The 16623-nt window shown below is 44.8% G+C and overlaps 1 protein-coding gene across 1 annotated transcript in view; it reads right to left on the bottom strand.

Moving 5' to 3' along the window:
• Nucleotides 1–7376: 7376 nt before the first annotated feature.
• LOC136620292 (tyrosine-protein kinase Blk-like) overlaps nucleotides 7377–16623 on the bottom strand; it is a 35727-nt gene continuing 26480 nt past the window's right edge. The window contains exons 10-12 of the mRNA XM_066594993.1: nucleotides 13253–13403; nucleotides 8407–8538; nucleotides 7377–7734 (exon numbers count right to left, since the gene is read on the bottom strand). Of these exons, the coding sequence (XP_066451090.1) occupies nucleotides 7532–7734; nucleotides 8407–8538; nucleotides 13253–13403 (486 nt within the window). The 3' untranslated portion in view covers nucleotides 7377–7531. The remainder of the gene's footprint in view (nucleotides 7735–8406; nucleotides 8539–13252; nucleotides 13404–16623) is intronic.

Below are 16623 nucleotides of genomic sequence, written 5' to 3'. Positions count from 1 at the left end.
GAATTTGGGAGTACATATTTATGACCATGTTTGACACCCTCAAGAATGGATTGAACCTCAGCCCCGGATTCTTGCATAAGTGGAGAATATGAAAGGTCTGAAGGAGGTCAAGATGGGTGTCCACTTCCCAATCAGTTTTCGTTTTTCTCATAAAAATTCATAAATTAATTAGAGATGAGCGAGCACCGAAATGCTCGGGTGCTCGTTACTCGGGATGAACTTTTCGCGATGCTCGAGGGTTCGTTTCGAGTAACGAACCCCATTGAAGTCAATGGGCGACCCGAGCATTTTTGTATTTCGCCGATGCTCGCTAAGGTTTTCGTTTGTGAAAATCGGGGCAATTCAAGAAAGTGATGGGAACGACACAGCAACGGATAGGGCAGGCGAGGGGCTACATGTTGGGCTGCATCTCAAGTTCCCAGGTCCCACTATTAAGCCACAATAGCGGCAAGAGTGGGCCCCCCCCCGCACTGTCAGCATAAAGATCGTTCTCCTCTGCCACAGCTGTAACAGCTGTGGCAGAGAAGAACGATGTTAGCCCATTGAATTCAATGGAGCCGGCAATACAGCAGGTTCCACTGAAAGCAATGGGCTGCCGGCGATCGTGGGATGAATTGTCGGGAAGGGCTTAAATATATAAGCCCTTCCCTGCAATTCATCCAGAAATGTGTTACAATAAAAATATATACCGGTGTATAAGGCGACGGGGCGTATAAGACGACCCCCCAACTGTCACCTTATACGCCGGTAATACAGCGGAGCAAAGAATAAAAATCATTACTCACTTCACCGGGCATTCTGCGGTGCTCCTGCAGGCTGTCGCTCCCTCCTGGTCCCAGGCAGAGCATTGCTTTCTGGACGGAGTGGTTGAAATCCCCGCCTCCAGAAACACACGTGCCTTCAGCCAATCACAGCCATTCAATGACATCATTGTCATTGGCTGTGATTGGCTGAAGGCACGTGTGTTTCTGGAGGCGGGGATTTAAAGCCCTTCGTAGAGAAAGCAATGCTCTGCCGGGACCAGGAGGGAGCGACAGCCTGCAGCAGCGGCGCAGAACGCCAGGAGAAGTGAGTAATGATTTTTATTCTTTGCCCCGCTGTATTCCCGGCGTATAAGGTGACAGTTGGGGGGTCGTCTTATACGCCCCGTCGCCTTATACGCCGGTATATATTTTTATTGTAACACATTTCTGGATGAATTGCAGGGAAGGGCTTATATATTTAAGCCCTTCCCGACAATTCATCCCGCGATCGCCGGCAGCCCATTGCTTTCAGTGGAACCTGCTGTATTGCTGGCTCCATTGAATTCAATGGGCAAACATCGTTCTTCTCTGCCACAGCTGTTACAGCTGTGGCAGAGAAGAATGATTTGTCTTCTATATGTTCTCAATGGGGTCGGCGCTGCTGCCGCTGGCCCCATTGAGCACATATAGAGAAGAGAACAGAAATCGCAGATCGCACATAGGTGCGATCTGCGATTTCTATGGCCTAAGAAGGACCGTTGGGGTTCTTGAAACCTAAAATCACTCCTAACACTCTCCCTATAGCAGCTTCAGCATCAACAACACTTTCCCTGAACTGTCAGAATGCATCTGTGGCGAGCCGCGGGAGGGGCAGATTTTAATACTCGGGTGACACCTAATCTCGCCAGCCACTCACTGCAGGGGGGTGGTATAGGGCTTGAACGTCGCAGGGGGGAGTTGTAATGCCTTCCCTGTCTTTCTATTGGCCAGAAAAGCGCGCAAATTTCTCAGGGAAGAAAATGAAAGTAACTCGAACATCGCGTGGTACTCGTCACGAGTAACGAGCATCTCGAACACCCTAATACTCGAACGAGTATCAAGCTCGGACGAGTACGTTCGCTCATCTCTAAAATTAATGTTTCCATCCAATAAGTTGTGCTGTTGAGGTAGTATTTCTATCTTCTTCTATCATCTTATGTCTGCATTAGTGATAAGAGACATCATAAAACTGTCACAATCCTCAGCTCAGTGGACTGATTTAGTGTTTGTCTCTCCTCTCAGACTGTCTTATGTTTTTTTCAAGTCTCAAATTTCTGTGAACATTTATTTAGATCTAGAGGACGGTGTCCCCCTCCCCTCTGCATCTGTATGTTAGAATTATGTGCCATCCAAGCTAGTTTCATTCATTAGCCTGACGAAGGGGGCGAGATCCTGAAAGCTCGCTGTAACATCATGTATTTTTGTTAGCCATTAAAAAGGTATCATGTCTAGAAGATTACTTGGTTTCTCTTACTGAGAGCAATCACACTTGTATCGCTGTCGCATCACAAGAAAATTGCACAATTTTGTTGCCCATGTAAAAGCAGCCTAATAGTGACCTAGAGAACAATCGGACCACATTGTATGAGGGATCAATGCAGAAATCCAGATCATTCCTAAGGGTTCACATACTTTTTTGTCCAACTGTTTATTAAGAAATGAATGAGTCCAGATATCTGGACGTAAAAACAGCATGATGACAGAATGTAGAGAGTCACTTCATAAAGTGGACAACTTCCCATATCGCAGTACCTGTTGTTCCACCTCTATCTTCCTCATTTCACATCCCCTTTGTGTCTCACATCCCATATAGTAGGCCATGTCGCACAATGCATATCTTCACACAATGCCATGCAATTCTGATTTTTGAGCATTTCTGAGCTTTAATAATGCAGTCAAACAAATCACATGGGCAAAAGTATACTCTAGTCACATCCAGAGCTGCAGACAGAATTTTACCAGATGGTTATCTCTCAGGCTACAGAAGATTATATCTCACTTCTATGGACCCATGCAGCATAAAATCACATGACAAGTTTTCCATGGAAAAATCAACCAGGCATCGATCTAAGCGCCTTCCACTGAGCCTGGTCATCGGGGCTAGACTAGTTGGGGCCAGGATTTAACCCTTTCCAATCCACTGTCTGACCTGTGAAGACATTATGATTTAAGGCTGTACAGCTCCGATGTTACTAGACTACCGTTAGGGGTTCTCTTACTGTATATGCCAGGCTCTCTGCTGCCAGAGCCTATTTAACGTGTCACCTCATGCAGTACTGGCTTTAGCCAGCAGATAGCGCCATTGTATAATGGCAGAAAAAGAGTAAGCCCCCTAGGAAAACCAGGATACAAATTGGACTGGAAAGGGTTAACTGTCAACCTTGTGGGGTTTTCTCATACATAGAGTATACCAAGAATGGTGTGATTAGAGAAAAACATTCAGCTAAAGCAGATCCTGTAGATGAAAACAACCTATTACTGAAAGGGGTCAAAAGAGGATGTCAGGAATTGTTCTGATGAACAGACAGTGTACAGTGAAAAGCAGCCAGAAGCAATGCTGGTGCTCCAACTAACGTGTCCAGATGTACACCTCATTATTCCTAGCACAAATGGGCTATAACAGATGAGCAGGTCCAGCACCATTGTGTCTAAGAGAAACACAAAGGTGAGACTTCAGTGGACAAAAGTTGGCCCACTGAGTAGTAGATATGGTATCTCAGTAGTATGCTGTGCCAGTCAGGTTGGTGCTTCATCCACTCGTAGAAAAAACTGCATGTAGAGAGGGATATTCTTAATCGACAACACCTTTCTAGTCACAACAGCACCCCACCTGGTACAGGTGTGTAATAGTATTACAGTGTAGCTACATGCAGATCAATGGAGCTGAGCTGCAACACTATACACAACCTATGGACAAGCATGGTGCTTTTTGTAGAAGAAAGAAGCCATGTTTTTCTAATCCTGTTCAACCTCTTTAACTCCTAAGTGACATGACTAGAAATGAGCGAGCACCAAAATGCTCGGGTGCTCGTTACTCGAGTCGAACTTTCAGTGATGCTCGAGAGTTTGTTTCAAGTAACGAACCCCATTGAAGTCAATGGGCGACTCGAGCATTTTGGTATATGACTGGTGCTCCGCTAAGGTTTTCATTTGTGAAAATCTTAGCAAATCACCAAAGTCATGTAAAAAACACAGAAATGGATAGGGCAGGCGAGGAGCAACATGCAGGGCTGCATTTCGGGCTCCGAGGTCTCACTATTAAGCCACAATAGTGGCAAGAGTGAGACCCCCCCCCCCTGCGCACTGTCAGCATAAAGATCGTTCTCCTCTGCCACAGCTGTAACAGCTGTGGCAGAGAAGAACTATGTTAGCCCATTGATTTCAATGGAGCCGGCAATACAGCCAGCTCCATTGAAAGCAATGGGCTGCCGGTGGGCACGGGATGAATGACAGCTGAGAGCTGCCCCTGATTGGTCCCTGCACTGAGCCAATCAGAGGCAGCACTCACTCACCTATTCATGAATTCATGAATGGGTGAGTGAGAGCTGCCTCTGATTGGTGAGCCTGTGACCAATCAGAAGCAGCTCATTCAGCAGGCGGGGATTTTAAATCCCCACCTGCTGAATACTACAGAAAGCAGTTCAGGAGAACTGCCGGCCAGACGCGGCTGAACTCCGGCTGCAGCGGAAAGGTGAGTATACATTTTTTTTTATTGCTACACATTTTAAGATGATTTTCAGGTAAGGGCTTATATTTTTAAGCCGTTCCCGAAAATTCATCCCGCGCTCGCCGGCAGCCCATTGCTTTCAATGGAGCCGGCTGTATTGCCGGCTCCATTGAATTCAATGGTCAGTGCTCGTTTTAATCGAGACGAGTACCGCGTGGTGCTCGTCTCGAGTAACGAGCATCTCGAGCACCCTAATACTCGGATGAGTATGCTCGCTCATCTCTAGACATGATCAATTTTGGACTTAAGAATGTAACAATTTTTAATTTTTAAAATCCAAAACTTTTTTATATATTCATTGACATGATCCTGATTTCCATGCTGTATTATACTCCAGAGCTGCACTCACAATTCTGCTGGTGGAGTCACTGTGTACATACATTACTTATCCTGTACTGATCCTGAGTTACATCCTGTATTATACTCCAGAGCTGCACTCACTATTCTGCTGTTGGTGTCACTGTGTACATACATTCTTTATCCTGTACTGATCCTGAGTTACATCCTGTATTATACTCCAGAGCTACACTCACTATTCTGCTGGTGGAGTCACTGTGTACATACATTACTGATCCTGTACTGATCCCGAGTTACATCCTGTATTATACTCCAGAGCTGCACTCAATATTCTGCTGGTGGAGTCACTGTGTACATACATTACTTATCCTTTACTGATCCTGATTTCCATCCTGTACTATACTCCAGAGCTGCACTCACAATTCTGCTGGTGGAGTCACTGTGTACATACATTACTTATCCTGTACTGATCCTGAGTTACATCCTGTATTATACTCCAGAGCTGCACTCACTATTCTGCTGTTGGTGTCACTGTGTACATACATTCTTTATCCTGTACTGATCCTGAGTTACATCCTGTATTATACTCCAGAGCTACACTCACTATTCTGCTGGTGGAGTCACTGTGTACATACATTACTTATCCTGTACTGCTCCTGAGTTACGTCCTGTATTATACTCCAGAGCTGCACTCACTATTCTGCTGGTGGGGTCACTGTGTACATACATTACTTATCCTGTACTGATCCTGAGTTCCATCCTGTATTATACTCCAGAGCTGCACTCAGTATTCTGCTGGTGGAGTCACTGTGTACATACATTACTGACCCTGTACTGATCCTGAGTTACATCCTGTATTATACTCCAGAGCTACACTCACTATTCTGCTGGTGGAGTCACTGTGTACATATATTACTTATCCTGTACAGATCCTGAGTTACATCCTGTATTATACTCCAGAGCTACACTCACTATTCTGCTGGTGGAGTCACTGTGTACATATGTAAGATGGTGAAACAGTCTTGGTTTCGAGTCGCGTCTTTTGTTCAGGACTTCGCTGTATTCTGGAAAGCCCACCCCGGTCGGCGGCTTACACATACATTACTTATCCTGTACTGATCCTGAGTTACATCCTGTATTATACTCCAGAGCTGCACTCAATATTCTGATTGTTGCTACTGGAAACTGAAAGCTTGTTGATTGATACACCCTTAAAAGCCTAGTTGAACTCCTACAAAACAGAGGTAATTTGTTCCTATATCAGATTACATTGTATAGTGCCTGCTGTAATGCTGACCATTCCCAGATTGCAAATCACTCAAACAAATCACTCAAACAAGCTCTGTGCAAAAGTCCCACAAGACAAGAGTCTTTTACTGCTTACTATGTAAATGTCTTTCTGGTTTGTTATTGACACATCAAAAATAATAATTAAAAAATGTTAAAAAAAAAAGTTGCTTGAACTATAAAATACAGGTGACGCCATGTGTGACAATGTGATCAAAGAGGAGAAACCACCACAAAGACTGCAGAGTCAGAGCGCACCACAGATAAATGAGAAGTAACAGGAACTTAAAGTCACAGTGCACTGCAACCCTGTGCAAATGAAAACTACCCTGAATGGCCATTATTAGAGACCCCCATCTAGAAGTGCGCTAGTGGGACACCAGTGTTGTATTCGGCTGATCTTGACTGCGCAGCATCTAGTCATTAGGATGATTCTTGACACCCTCCTCTGACCCCTTTCATCAATGACTTTTTTACATCCACACGATCCTCTTTCGCTGGATGTTTATTCTTGGTATACCTTCCACACCGCCGCATGAGAAAACCCCACAAGGTTCGCAGTACAAGGTAGGCAGTGAAATCCTGGCCCTAGTAGTCTAGCGCTGATGACTTGGCCTCATTGGAAGTCACTCAGATGGCTGGATGTTGCCATATCATTTGGATTTACACTGAAAGTGACCAACAAAAATACAATAATTGTATCCTGCACTCCGGAGTCAGCGGTCGGGCTTCCTTACATGGAATCTCCAATCATGAAAGGGCTAGTGTCTCTAATAAGATGGCTACTCAGTGTGTATTCTCTGCATGACCCTGTGTATGCAGACACTTACATGCATTAGCTAAGGAGTAAGCTGTCCTCCATGGACGCAACTGAGTGCAAGGAGTTGCTCTTTTTGTGCACCAAGAGTCAGTTTCTTATGCATATGGTTACAAATGGACTTCCAGCACGTCTCTGGTTCCCTGGATGTAGACTACCGAGAACACGGTTTCAACTGACTACTTGCCAACTGAATGGGAAATGTTGACAGGAGAGTGGAAAGTGCCATGCTCAAGTAACATCTTCAGGTGAAGGTCCAACACTTGATGTTCTTCATGGATGTCTATAGGCACCCATGGTTGTTAGACCCTTAGCAGTGCCCAGTTTTACTTCACTTTAATGAGTATTCTTGACAACCTTTCTACAGGTAAGCTGGTGTTCGCCATACCTGCTACCAATCATATGGCTCAACTGAAGAAAAATCCAAGATACTAAATTGGTGGCAATTGGGTAGAGGGATATAGCATTAAAAGCAGGGAATACTCCGATTAGAGTCGGGGAAGTCACTATTTTATCCTGTATCACATGACCTGGGCTCCATTGAAAGTAATATACAATAAGTCATTGGCCATGATTAGTCCTTGTCCATTGCTGCCTTCATCTGAGGCTGGCCATGAAATCTCAAAGTTCATCTTCGTACTGTTTCTCAGTCGCTGTGCTAAAATCTTCTAAAACTGACTGTAGATAATCAAACGTTGGTCTGTCTTCTGGCTTTTCTCTCCAGCATTTCAGCATGATATCATACAGTTCTGCTGGGCATTGTTCTGGGCAGGGCATACGATAGCCTTCATCTAGGAGCTGTATGACCTCAGGGTTGGTCCTACCTGAAGGAGAAAACAAAAAACAATCCAAATTTTCGAACTAAATTTTACAAAGAGACCTTTGCCTCACAGGTTTTTTTATATTAGTGTAAGGTGGATACAGTTTAGTGCTGTTTAATGACAGTATGATGTTGTTTTCTTTGTAATGGCACTGTCTCTTTAAGACAGGGCAGGAATGGAGGAACAGAGCTGCGCAGGAAGAAGAGACAGGAAGTAGTTGAAAGAGGTGCTTAGTGCGGGACAGAGGTTGAAGCAGGAGTCTCTCCTGGTGTACTACAGTGTTGCTGATACAGTTATAAGGATAACTGATAAGGTGAGAATATCTCTTGTGTCAATAAGCCCTGACAGGAGAACAGAGGAGAGCGAAGGGGAGAGACGCTGGTACAGCGCTGACATGCCAGGAAAGTTTGTTGTATACAAACTTCCCCAGCCAGCGTTGTGATTGGACTTCACCTGGACATAAACCAAACAGGTCCCGATGAGGGCGCTTAAGCAAGATGTTAGTTACAGCCTGCTTCAGGCATTTCACCACTGGAGGAGGACCCCACAATTTCCAGGGGAGCAGCTGACATAAATTTTTGTCACTGCTGCACACAGCCAAGGCAGCAGTGATGTAAATTTACCATTGGCGGTTGCAGAGGAGTTAACGAGTTTACAAAAGACATGGTGGATTACCTGCGTACGGGATTCGACCGTAGGTCAAAATTTCGGTCAGAAGAATTCCAAAGGACCACACGTCCGACTTAATGGTGAAGACTCCAAAGTTGATGGCCTCAGGGGCGGTCCATTTAATGGGAAATTTTGTACCTGTGGTTGGAAATGAAATTGGTTTTACAATAAGATCTTATTAATTCATCATGCATATGGCGCCTCTTATGGACTGCAGCATTGGTGGGGTGCAAGGCTCATACCCTTAATATTAGGGAGCCTATTGCTGGGACAACTGTCAGGTTGTAGGTAAAAGACCCTATGACTAAAAGATTGTTAAACCACACCCTCTTGGCTAAGCCCCTCCCCAATATACAAGGGTTTGGAAGAACAGTAAAATACGCCAACATATATGCAAAAAAGCCTAGTTTAGTGAGTAACAAGTTGTGCAGAGGCATGCGCAAATACGCATTCGCCCTTGTGACGTGAACCTAAGGCCAGAGTCACACAAGCAATACACAGAGAACAGAACCCTTTAGGTTTGTTCGCATTTCAGTATTTCGCATATGCATTTTGGTTGCGCCCCCAAAAAAGGCATGTTCTAATTTTCGGCGCATTTGAGCACCAAATATCCCCATAAAAATCAATGGGGGGTGCGCTAATGCATGCGCAATACGCTAGGAGATGCGCAGTAAAAAGAACACATCTGGAACTAATTAGTCGCTGCGTCTTTGTTTACCACCCAAACCAACACGCCTTGCGAGGGGTTAAAAAATACAGTAAAACACACCGATGAGTGCGCAAACCAAACCTTGGTCATTGAGCAAAAACGCTATGTCCATGCGCGGGTGAAGGAGGCCTAAATATTGGTCAATGTGCAAATCTTGGAAAACCCCTTTCAAAGCCTGACAATGCTCTGTATATGTTAGAGCGCCCACTAGAGTGCACCCCGCATCAATTACTGCATCATATTGAGCAATTAAAAGCAGATCGGGAATTGAGGGGCAGCGAGGGGGAAAAAAATGTAAACTTTTTGGAAATCCGGTCATGTCGAAAAACTTTCAAAAATTTCCCCTAACGGTAATAAACCTCTTGTGAAACGATTTACTAATTTTTTTTCTCCTCCAGATAACCAAATGCTGAGCTCCGCTTCATGATATTGGCGTGTCGACTGCTCAGCACACGTGAAAGTAGAAGCGGCCATCAGACTGTCAGTATCACTATGACGAGCTCAATGTCTACTTCTGCTTTTAGCGACGCGAAGACAAACCAAACAAACATCATGGAGCCTCTTTCTACGTCCCGGGGCGCTTGAGGCTGAAAGAAGAAGGTCCGTCACCTAAATTGCCAGTGTAGCTATCAGGCTGTGACACTGCATGAGATGCGAGCGTGAAAGGAGAGGATTAACCTCTTAAGGACACGTCCTACTTTGGCCATAGGGATGCAACAATTTTTGAGGGAATTTCCTAAGCCATAACTTTTGTTTTTCAGCTTATATGGCCGTATGAGGGATGTTTTTTACATAGCGAGCTGTAGTTTTTATTGTTATTTTTTGGGTACATAAAATGTATTTTAACTAGAGATGAGCGAGCAGGCTCGGATAAGGCAGTTACTCTAACTAGTATCGCTCCCTTAGAGTTACTGCATTTTCGTACGAGCAGGCTCGGGCGTGCGGCCGGGAGCAGGTGGGAGAGTGAGAGAGATCTCTCTCTCTGATAACCCCCGTTGCGCCTCCAAGCCTGCTCGGACGAGAATGCAGTAACTCTAGAAGAGCAATGCTAGTTAGAGTAACTGCCTTATCCGAGCGTGCTCGCTCATCTCTAATTTTAACACTTTTATTAATTTTTTTTGGAGGGCAGTGAGAGAAAACACATCAATTCTGACTTTTTTACAGCGTTAATCATGCAGCATAAATGACATTTATACATTTTTTTTGTGAGTTGGTTCGATTACGACAATATCAAAATAATGGGTTTTTTTTTAGGTTTTTCCACTTTTGCACTATAAAAATCCTTTTTTTTTGGAAAATTATATATTTTTTTGCATCACTGCATTTAATATCCCGTAACTTTTTGAATTTTCCCACTGACGGAGCCCTGTGAGAGCTTGTTTTTTTTTTTTTAGCGTGACGAGCTGTAGTGTTTTTTTTTGCAGCCATCCTGGAGTACATATGTTTTTTTTCTATCACTTTTAGTCTGGCTTCACAAGAACGTAGGCGTATTTGTGCATGCCTGAAAGTAGGGTTTTTTTGAGGAATGATTAATGCTGTTTTTGTGCGTGCATCGCTGTATTTTACTGTATTTTTGCTTTTTTTTTCTTATAGTTTGCTGTGCAGGATCAAGAGTGCGGTCAATTTATTGTACAGGTCGTTATATATGTGACGACACCAAACATGTTTTTTTTTTCTCTTCATTTAAACAGGAAACTGCGCAAAAAAAGGTTTATTTCTTTTTACTTTTTAATTAAAAATTATTTTTTATTATTGTTATGTGTTTTTTTTTCTGCAGCGGGAGGCCAGATGTCAGCCACAGCCGACTCCTGCTGCAGATGAGCCCACACCATCCATTGAACGTAAATGTATGTCCATTCACAGGAACTGCTACCCAGCCAGGACACGCATTTATATCCTGGGCCGCAAAGGGGTTAAAGTGGCAATAACATGGGCAGAGTGTTGCTTTATCCCACTGGGATAAGCTTTCAATGCTTAAAGTGAACCCATCACATTGAACATTATGTCCGATCTGTCAGCAGCATGTTATAGAGCGGGAGGAGCTGTACACATTGATAGATTTGTTTGAAAAGCTTCAGTATAACTTATCATTAATTGATCTAAATCTCTACTCATTTTGGACTTAGGAGTCCAGTGGGCGGGACTGCTCAGTGATTGAGAACGTTCCCTGTATTTATAGGGAGAGAGAACTGTCAATCACTGATCAGGACCGCCCACTGGACCCCTAAGCCCAAAATGAGATTTCGATCAATAAGTTACCAGTTTTACTGAAGAGTTTCCCACAAAACCATATATCGATCAGCTCAGCTCCTCCTACTCTATAACATGCTGCCCTCAGATCTGACGCCATGTTCCATGTGATATCACTTTACATACTTAAACCTGTCATTATAACAGGTTTGTTGGTCCCTGGCAAAGTATTGCAAGAGAAATCTAGATGGGAATGGGAAGGGAAGACAAAGGCCGTAGACAGATGCGTAACTTGAAGCTCCTGGGCCCCAATGCAAAACCTGTAACAGGGCCCCCAACTATAATGCTTTATTCAAAGTACTGGGCTCCATATATGGAGAAGAGAGGTCTTATGGGCTCCTGGGCCCGGGTGCAACCGCATCCCCTGCTTCCCCTATAGTTACGCCCCTGGCCGTAGGTTATTGGCATTGAGATGTCCATAGAGTTCATAAACTACCCCTCAGTTGAACATCTCAAAAAAAAACCTCAGTGGATTGGATTATGTTTTTTTATAGCATATTCCAGGCAAGACTGACGGGGTCAAGCTTGGTCTTCAAAGCAGTAATGGGGGGTACAGGGGGAAGGATCATGTTGCAGCAAGTTGCCTAATCCGAACTATGTTTTCTGTAACTGTTGTGCACACCTTCCAAATACCGGATAAACTGTAAGAAAGGAGAGACAATATTCATGCCCAAGAATTGTAAGGCTGGTTTCACATGATGTTTAGTGAATCCACTGCTGGTTCTCTCCTGGTTTCCATCCTCCCTACTGAAAACAGCTTGGGGACAATGGAACCTGGCCAGCACCTAAGGCGAGAAAATGTGAGACGGAGACCTTTGGTCTGTGTTACATAGTTTCACCTCTCGTCAGTCCTTAGGGTGTGTTCAGATGCTGCTGATTTGCTGTGGATCCACAGCTGATTTCACCCCTTCAATCTGAATTCAATAAAGGGTGAAAGATCTTCCCCAAGATCTGTACCAAATCAGCGACGCATGAACACACCCAAAGAGTTGTATAGAAAAGCGCAGAGAACGACACTTTTTTATCCAGTATTAAAGACTGACAGGAACCGAAAGAATCTAATATTTTAATGGCCATATTTGTTACAATCGTGTGGGCAAACTGAGCACGGGGCCCACACAATCGTGACCAAAGCGGACTGGGTATGCACACGGGTTTCAGGTAACTGACCCTGTGCTACTGGGAGGTTGACCTGGCCCTACCTAAGTGGGGACATTGCCCCAATAAGGGCAGCCCAGTGGTCTTCGGATATGGGCCCTAGCTGATCCTAGAAGCCACGCACAAGAACAGGACACATTCACATGCCACATGAGAGGGACAGGACAACGGGATACACAGAGCCAGAATACACAGCATACAGCAGCCAAAATGTAACCACTAGTAACAGATAGGAAGCTGAATATAAATACCAGGCATTAGTTGACATTTTGTACAAAACGTGAAAGCTAGCAGGCCACTTCACGGCTCCTGGTTATACCGCTAGTCCCTACACTAATCAGGAGTCCAACAGAACCAGACAGAGTTCACACAGAACGCTGCAACAGGATAGGACACAGATCGCAGGTCATACAGCAAGCTAACACAAAACTGACAGAATTTAAACGAACAAAGCGACATGAACCAGCAAGACACAGATCACACAGCGAACTGCAACGGAACAGGTAACAGGACACATGTTTCTGATACATCCAAACAGTACACGACCAGCTTCAGACTGACCAGGAGCTGCGTTTATATGTGAGCACAGACCCAGGGGATTGGCTAGCAGGAAGGACCACACCCAGCCAGCTCAATCAATTAATCTTGTGAGGGCTGTGCTGCTAGGAAGCTTAGAACTACAGATTCCAGCAGCACACGTAACAATATTATTCTCTTACATGATCGGTAACTCACCTTCTTTGGCTATGTATTCACTATCAATGATTCTCGCCAGTCCAAAATCTCCGATTTTGCAGCCCAGTATTTCAGACACCAAAACGTTGGCAGCTCTCAGGTCCCGGTGGATGTAATTCTTCTTCTCAATGTATGCCATGCCCTCTGCCACCTGGAATGGTCAAGGTTGATTGGTTAATTTTAACATTTCATGCTGAATGTTGGCAATGTATCCTGGTTCATGAAAGATCTTTTGCTCAGTGATCGTGAATGTCTAGTTTTCAGAACTTCTATTCATACACAGGGTAGCGCTGAACGGTGCTCCTCCCTATACAAGAGTGGCTCCCAGCTCAGTGGGAGGAAAGCTGCAAGTTAAGCTTGGCTTCCAGGTGCATGGACCCCTGCTGGGGGAAGCAGTCTTGCATTAGACAGTGCTGTAGTGCTATGCCAAAAGCTCCCTCTCCACCGGCCAGAGCCATGGTTGGGGAGGGAAGCGGTAGAGGTGCTTGGCGCCATTTTTCTGTAGCCTCAGGAGAGGCTGTTCAGGGGTTCTTCCCACTGGTGATGCCAGTGCCGACGTGTTGAGGGCTGGGAAGACATGGAATAGTAAAGGGTGAGCCTCTACCACCCTAAGCATAGGATAATATTTTGGCGCAGTATAAAAGCTTTAGTCGCTGCGCCACAGCTGCAGAGGAACAGCAGAGAGGACTGTGAGACCCAGCAGGGAGGCCTAATGTACCAGGAGACAGAAACGTAGCGGATGATGTTGTGCGCCACAAGCGGCATGAGTGCGCTGTCCTATGGTGGGGAGCCGTACATGAAAGAGCATGGAGAGGGCCCGATGGTCCAGGGGCCAAAGATTGCAGACTGCATGAGGGAGAGGGAGTATCCCTTCCCGCAGGGGACCTTCAGTAGTGCAGAGTTCGAGTATACATACAGCTTACTATGATGCAGATGTGAAGTAATGAGTACTTCGAAGTGCCTTGTCCCACCGAGGTATAAACCTTCATTTGGTAACTCTCCCTCATACAGATCGAATGTGGAGCAATGTCCCAGAGCCCCAGACTTTCGGTATCAAAAACAAACGGTTTGGACAGCACACACTGTAGTTTTTTGAATGCATTTATTTTGATAGCCCAGATGTTCACATAATGCAATGTTTCGGGTTCAAATGCCCTTTATCCAGCATATAAAGAAACTTGAAGTATTAGGGATTATAGGTAACAGAGTTCAGCCTGGCTTTAGCTAAAATCTAGAAGTGAATAAAACAATGAGAAAAAGTCCTGTGATCTGGTATGAAAGGGGAACCTCAGTCGCCAGCTAAGGTGAACCCCTGTTACAGTAATGTGTATGATGGGGAGAGACACTGAGTGAGGGATTTTGGGTAGCTTTAGACTAATGGGTTACTGTCACTTTGAGAGAATTAGCACTGATTTAATATGCAACGTTTAAATTATAGCGCCCTCTTATGGAGCGGAAGTATTATTACCGTTAAGTAAAAATTACCTTGTAATTCAATGGGGTGGATTGGAAAATGACTTACAGGGTGGCCATCTAATGGTGACACTGGTTGGGCAGTTTCCTTCCTTTCGGGAGAAATTTTTGCATATGTTTCCCATAAACCGTTGCAGTAAAATCTACCACCAGCTGTTCATATGATTCCAATGCGTTTGTTGACATGCGTGTATTTTCCTGTGCATTTTGGTTGCGCAAAAAAATCTACAGCGCGCTCTATTTTGCTACACATTTGCGCACTAAAAGTGCCCATACAAGTCAATGGGGATGTGCAAATGCGCTCAAAATACGCTTGGAGATTCATGAAATACTGCGTAATTGAACAGGAAAATAAACATTTCTGGAACTCATTAGAGTTAGGCCTCGGTCACACGGACGTTTTTTGGTCCGATTTGAAGACGCGCTTGCGATCTGCAGATATATAGACCCAATGCATCGCAGTGGGATCGGTCACATGTCCGTTTTTTATGCGGATGTGCGATAAATTATAGGACACAATGATTCGCAGAACATGCCTATCTGTGTTCTGCGCAAATCGGTGTTCTATATATGCGCTCAATGGGGCCGGCAGCAGCAGCGCCGACCCCGTTGAGAACATATACTAAAGATCATTCTCCTCTGCTACAGCTGTAACAGCTGTGACAGAGAAGAACGATGTTCGCCCATTAAATTCAATGGAGCCGGCAATACAGTCGGCTCCATTGAAAGCAACGGGCTGCCGGCAAGTGCTGTATGAATTTTCAGGGAAGGGCTTAAAATATAAGCCCTTCCCTGAAAAACATCCTGCAAATGTGTAAAAATAAAAAAAAAATGTATACTCACCTTTTTGCTGCAGCCGGAGTTCAGCCGCGTCCGGATGGCAGTTCTCCTGAACTGCTCTCTGTATTATTCAGCAGGCGGGGATTTAGAATCTCCGCCTGCTGAATGGGCTGCCTCTGATTGGTCACAGCCCTCAGCCAATCAGAGGCAGCTCTCACTCACCCATTCATGAATGGGTGAGTGAGTGCTGCCTCTGATTGGCTGAGCGCAGGGACCAATCAGAGGCAGCTCTCAGCTATTAAATGACAGCTGAGAGCTATTTAAAAAAAATCCTGAAATCCTTCATTTTTTGTATTGCCTACAGAGACTAACAGACTGAGAGTTCCTGATCTGTAGGAAGCTCCGCAGCCATCATTTCACTAACATCACAGGCAGGATTACACTGAGAGGTAACACCAGAGGTGAAACTTGAAGATTCGGGGACCCAATGCAAATTCTGTAACAGGGCCCCAACTATAATGCTTTATACTACTAGGCTCCCTATAAGGAGAAGAGAGGCCTTAAGGCTCCTGAGCCCGGGTGCAACCGCATCCCCTATAGTTACGCCCCATATGTAAATAACGCAGAGTCCACCATTCACAATACGTATACGCTGTGATTATCTACCCCATTTCATGCGCAATGACCCCCACACAGGTCACAGAGCATGTCTAGAACAGTCTCTCATATAAGTCAGTGGTCCCCTCCTGTCCATTGTGTAAATGGCCCATGAAGCTGCTGTCAATACTCTAAATGCTTTTAAATGTAGCTCAGAAAAGAGGTCTGCCTCCCATAGTCATGTATACACAGTGTAGTGAGACTGTGGAACTCTCTGCCAGAGGACGTGGTGATGGAGAACTCACTTAAATCGTACAAGAGGGGCCTGGATGTCTTTCTTGAGCAAAACAATATTATGTTATGATCATTAATAACTTCTGGATTAATCTGATTGCCAGATTGGAGTCGGGAATTTTTTCCCCTTAAATAGAGAAAATTGGTTTCTGCCTCATTGTTTTTTTTTTTGCCTTCCTCTGGATCAACATTGGGGGTTAATAGGCTGAACTGGATGGACAGATGTC

Source organism: Eleutherodactylus coqui, chromosome 1, assembly GCF_035609145.1.
Source record: "Eleutherodactylus coqui strain aEleCoq1 chromosome 1, aEleCoq1.hap1, whole genome shotgun sequence".
Lineage (NCBI taxonomy): Eukaryota > Metazoa > Chordata > Amphibia > Anura > Eleutherodactylidae > Eleutherodactylus > Eleutherodactylus coqui.
Note: the sequence above shows the minus strand (reverse complement) of the source record. Positions and strands in the feature narration are given on the sequence as shown.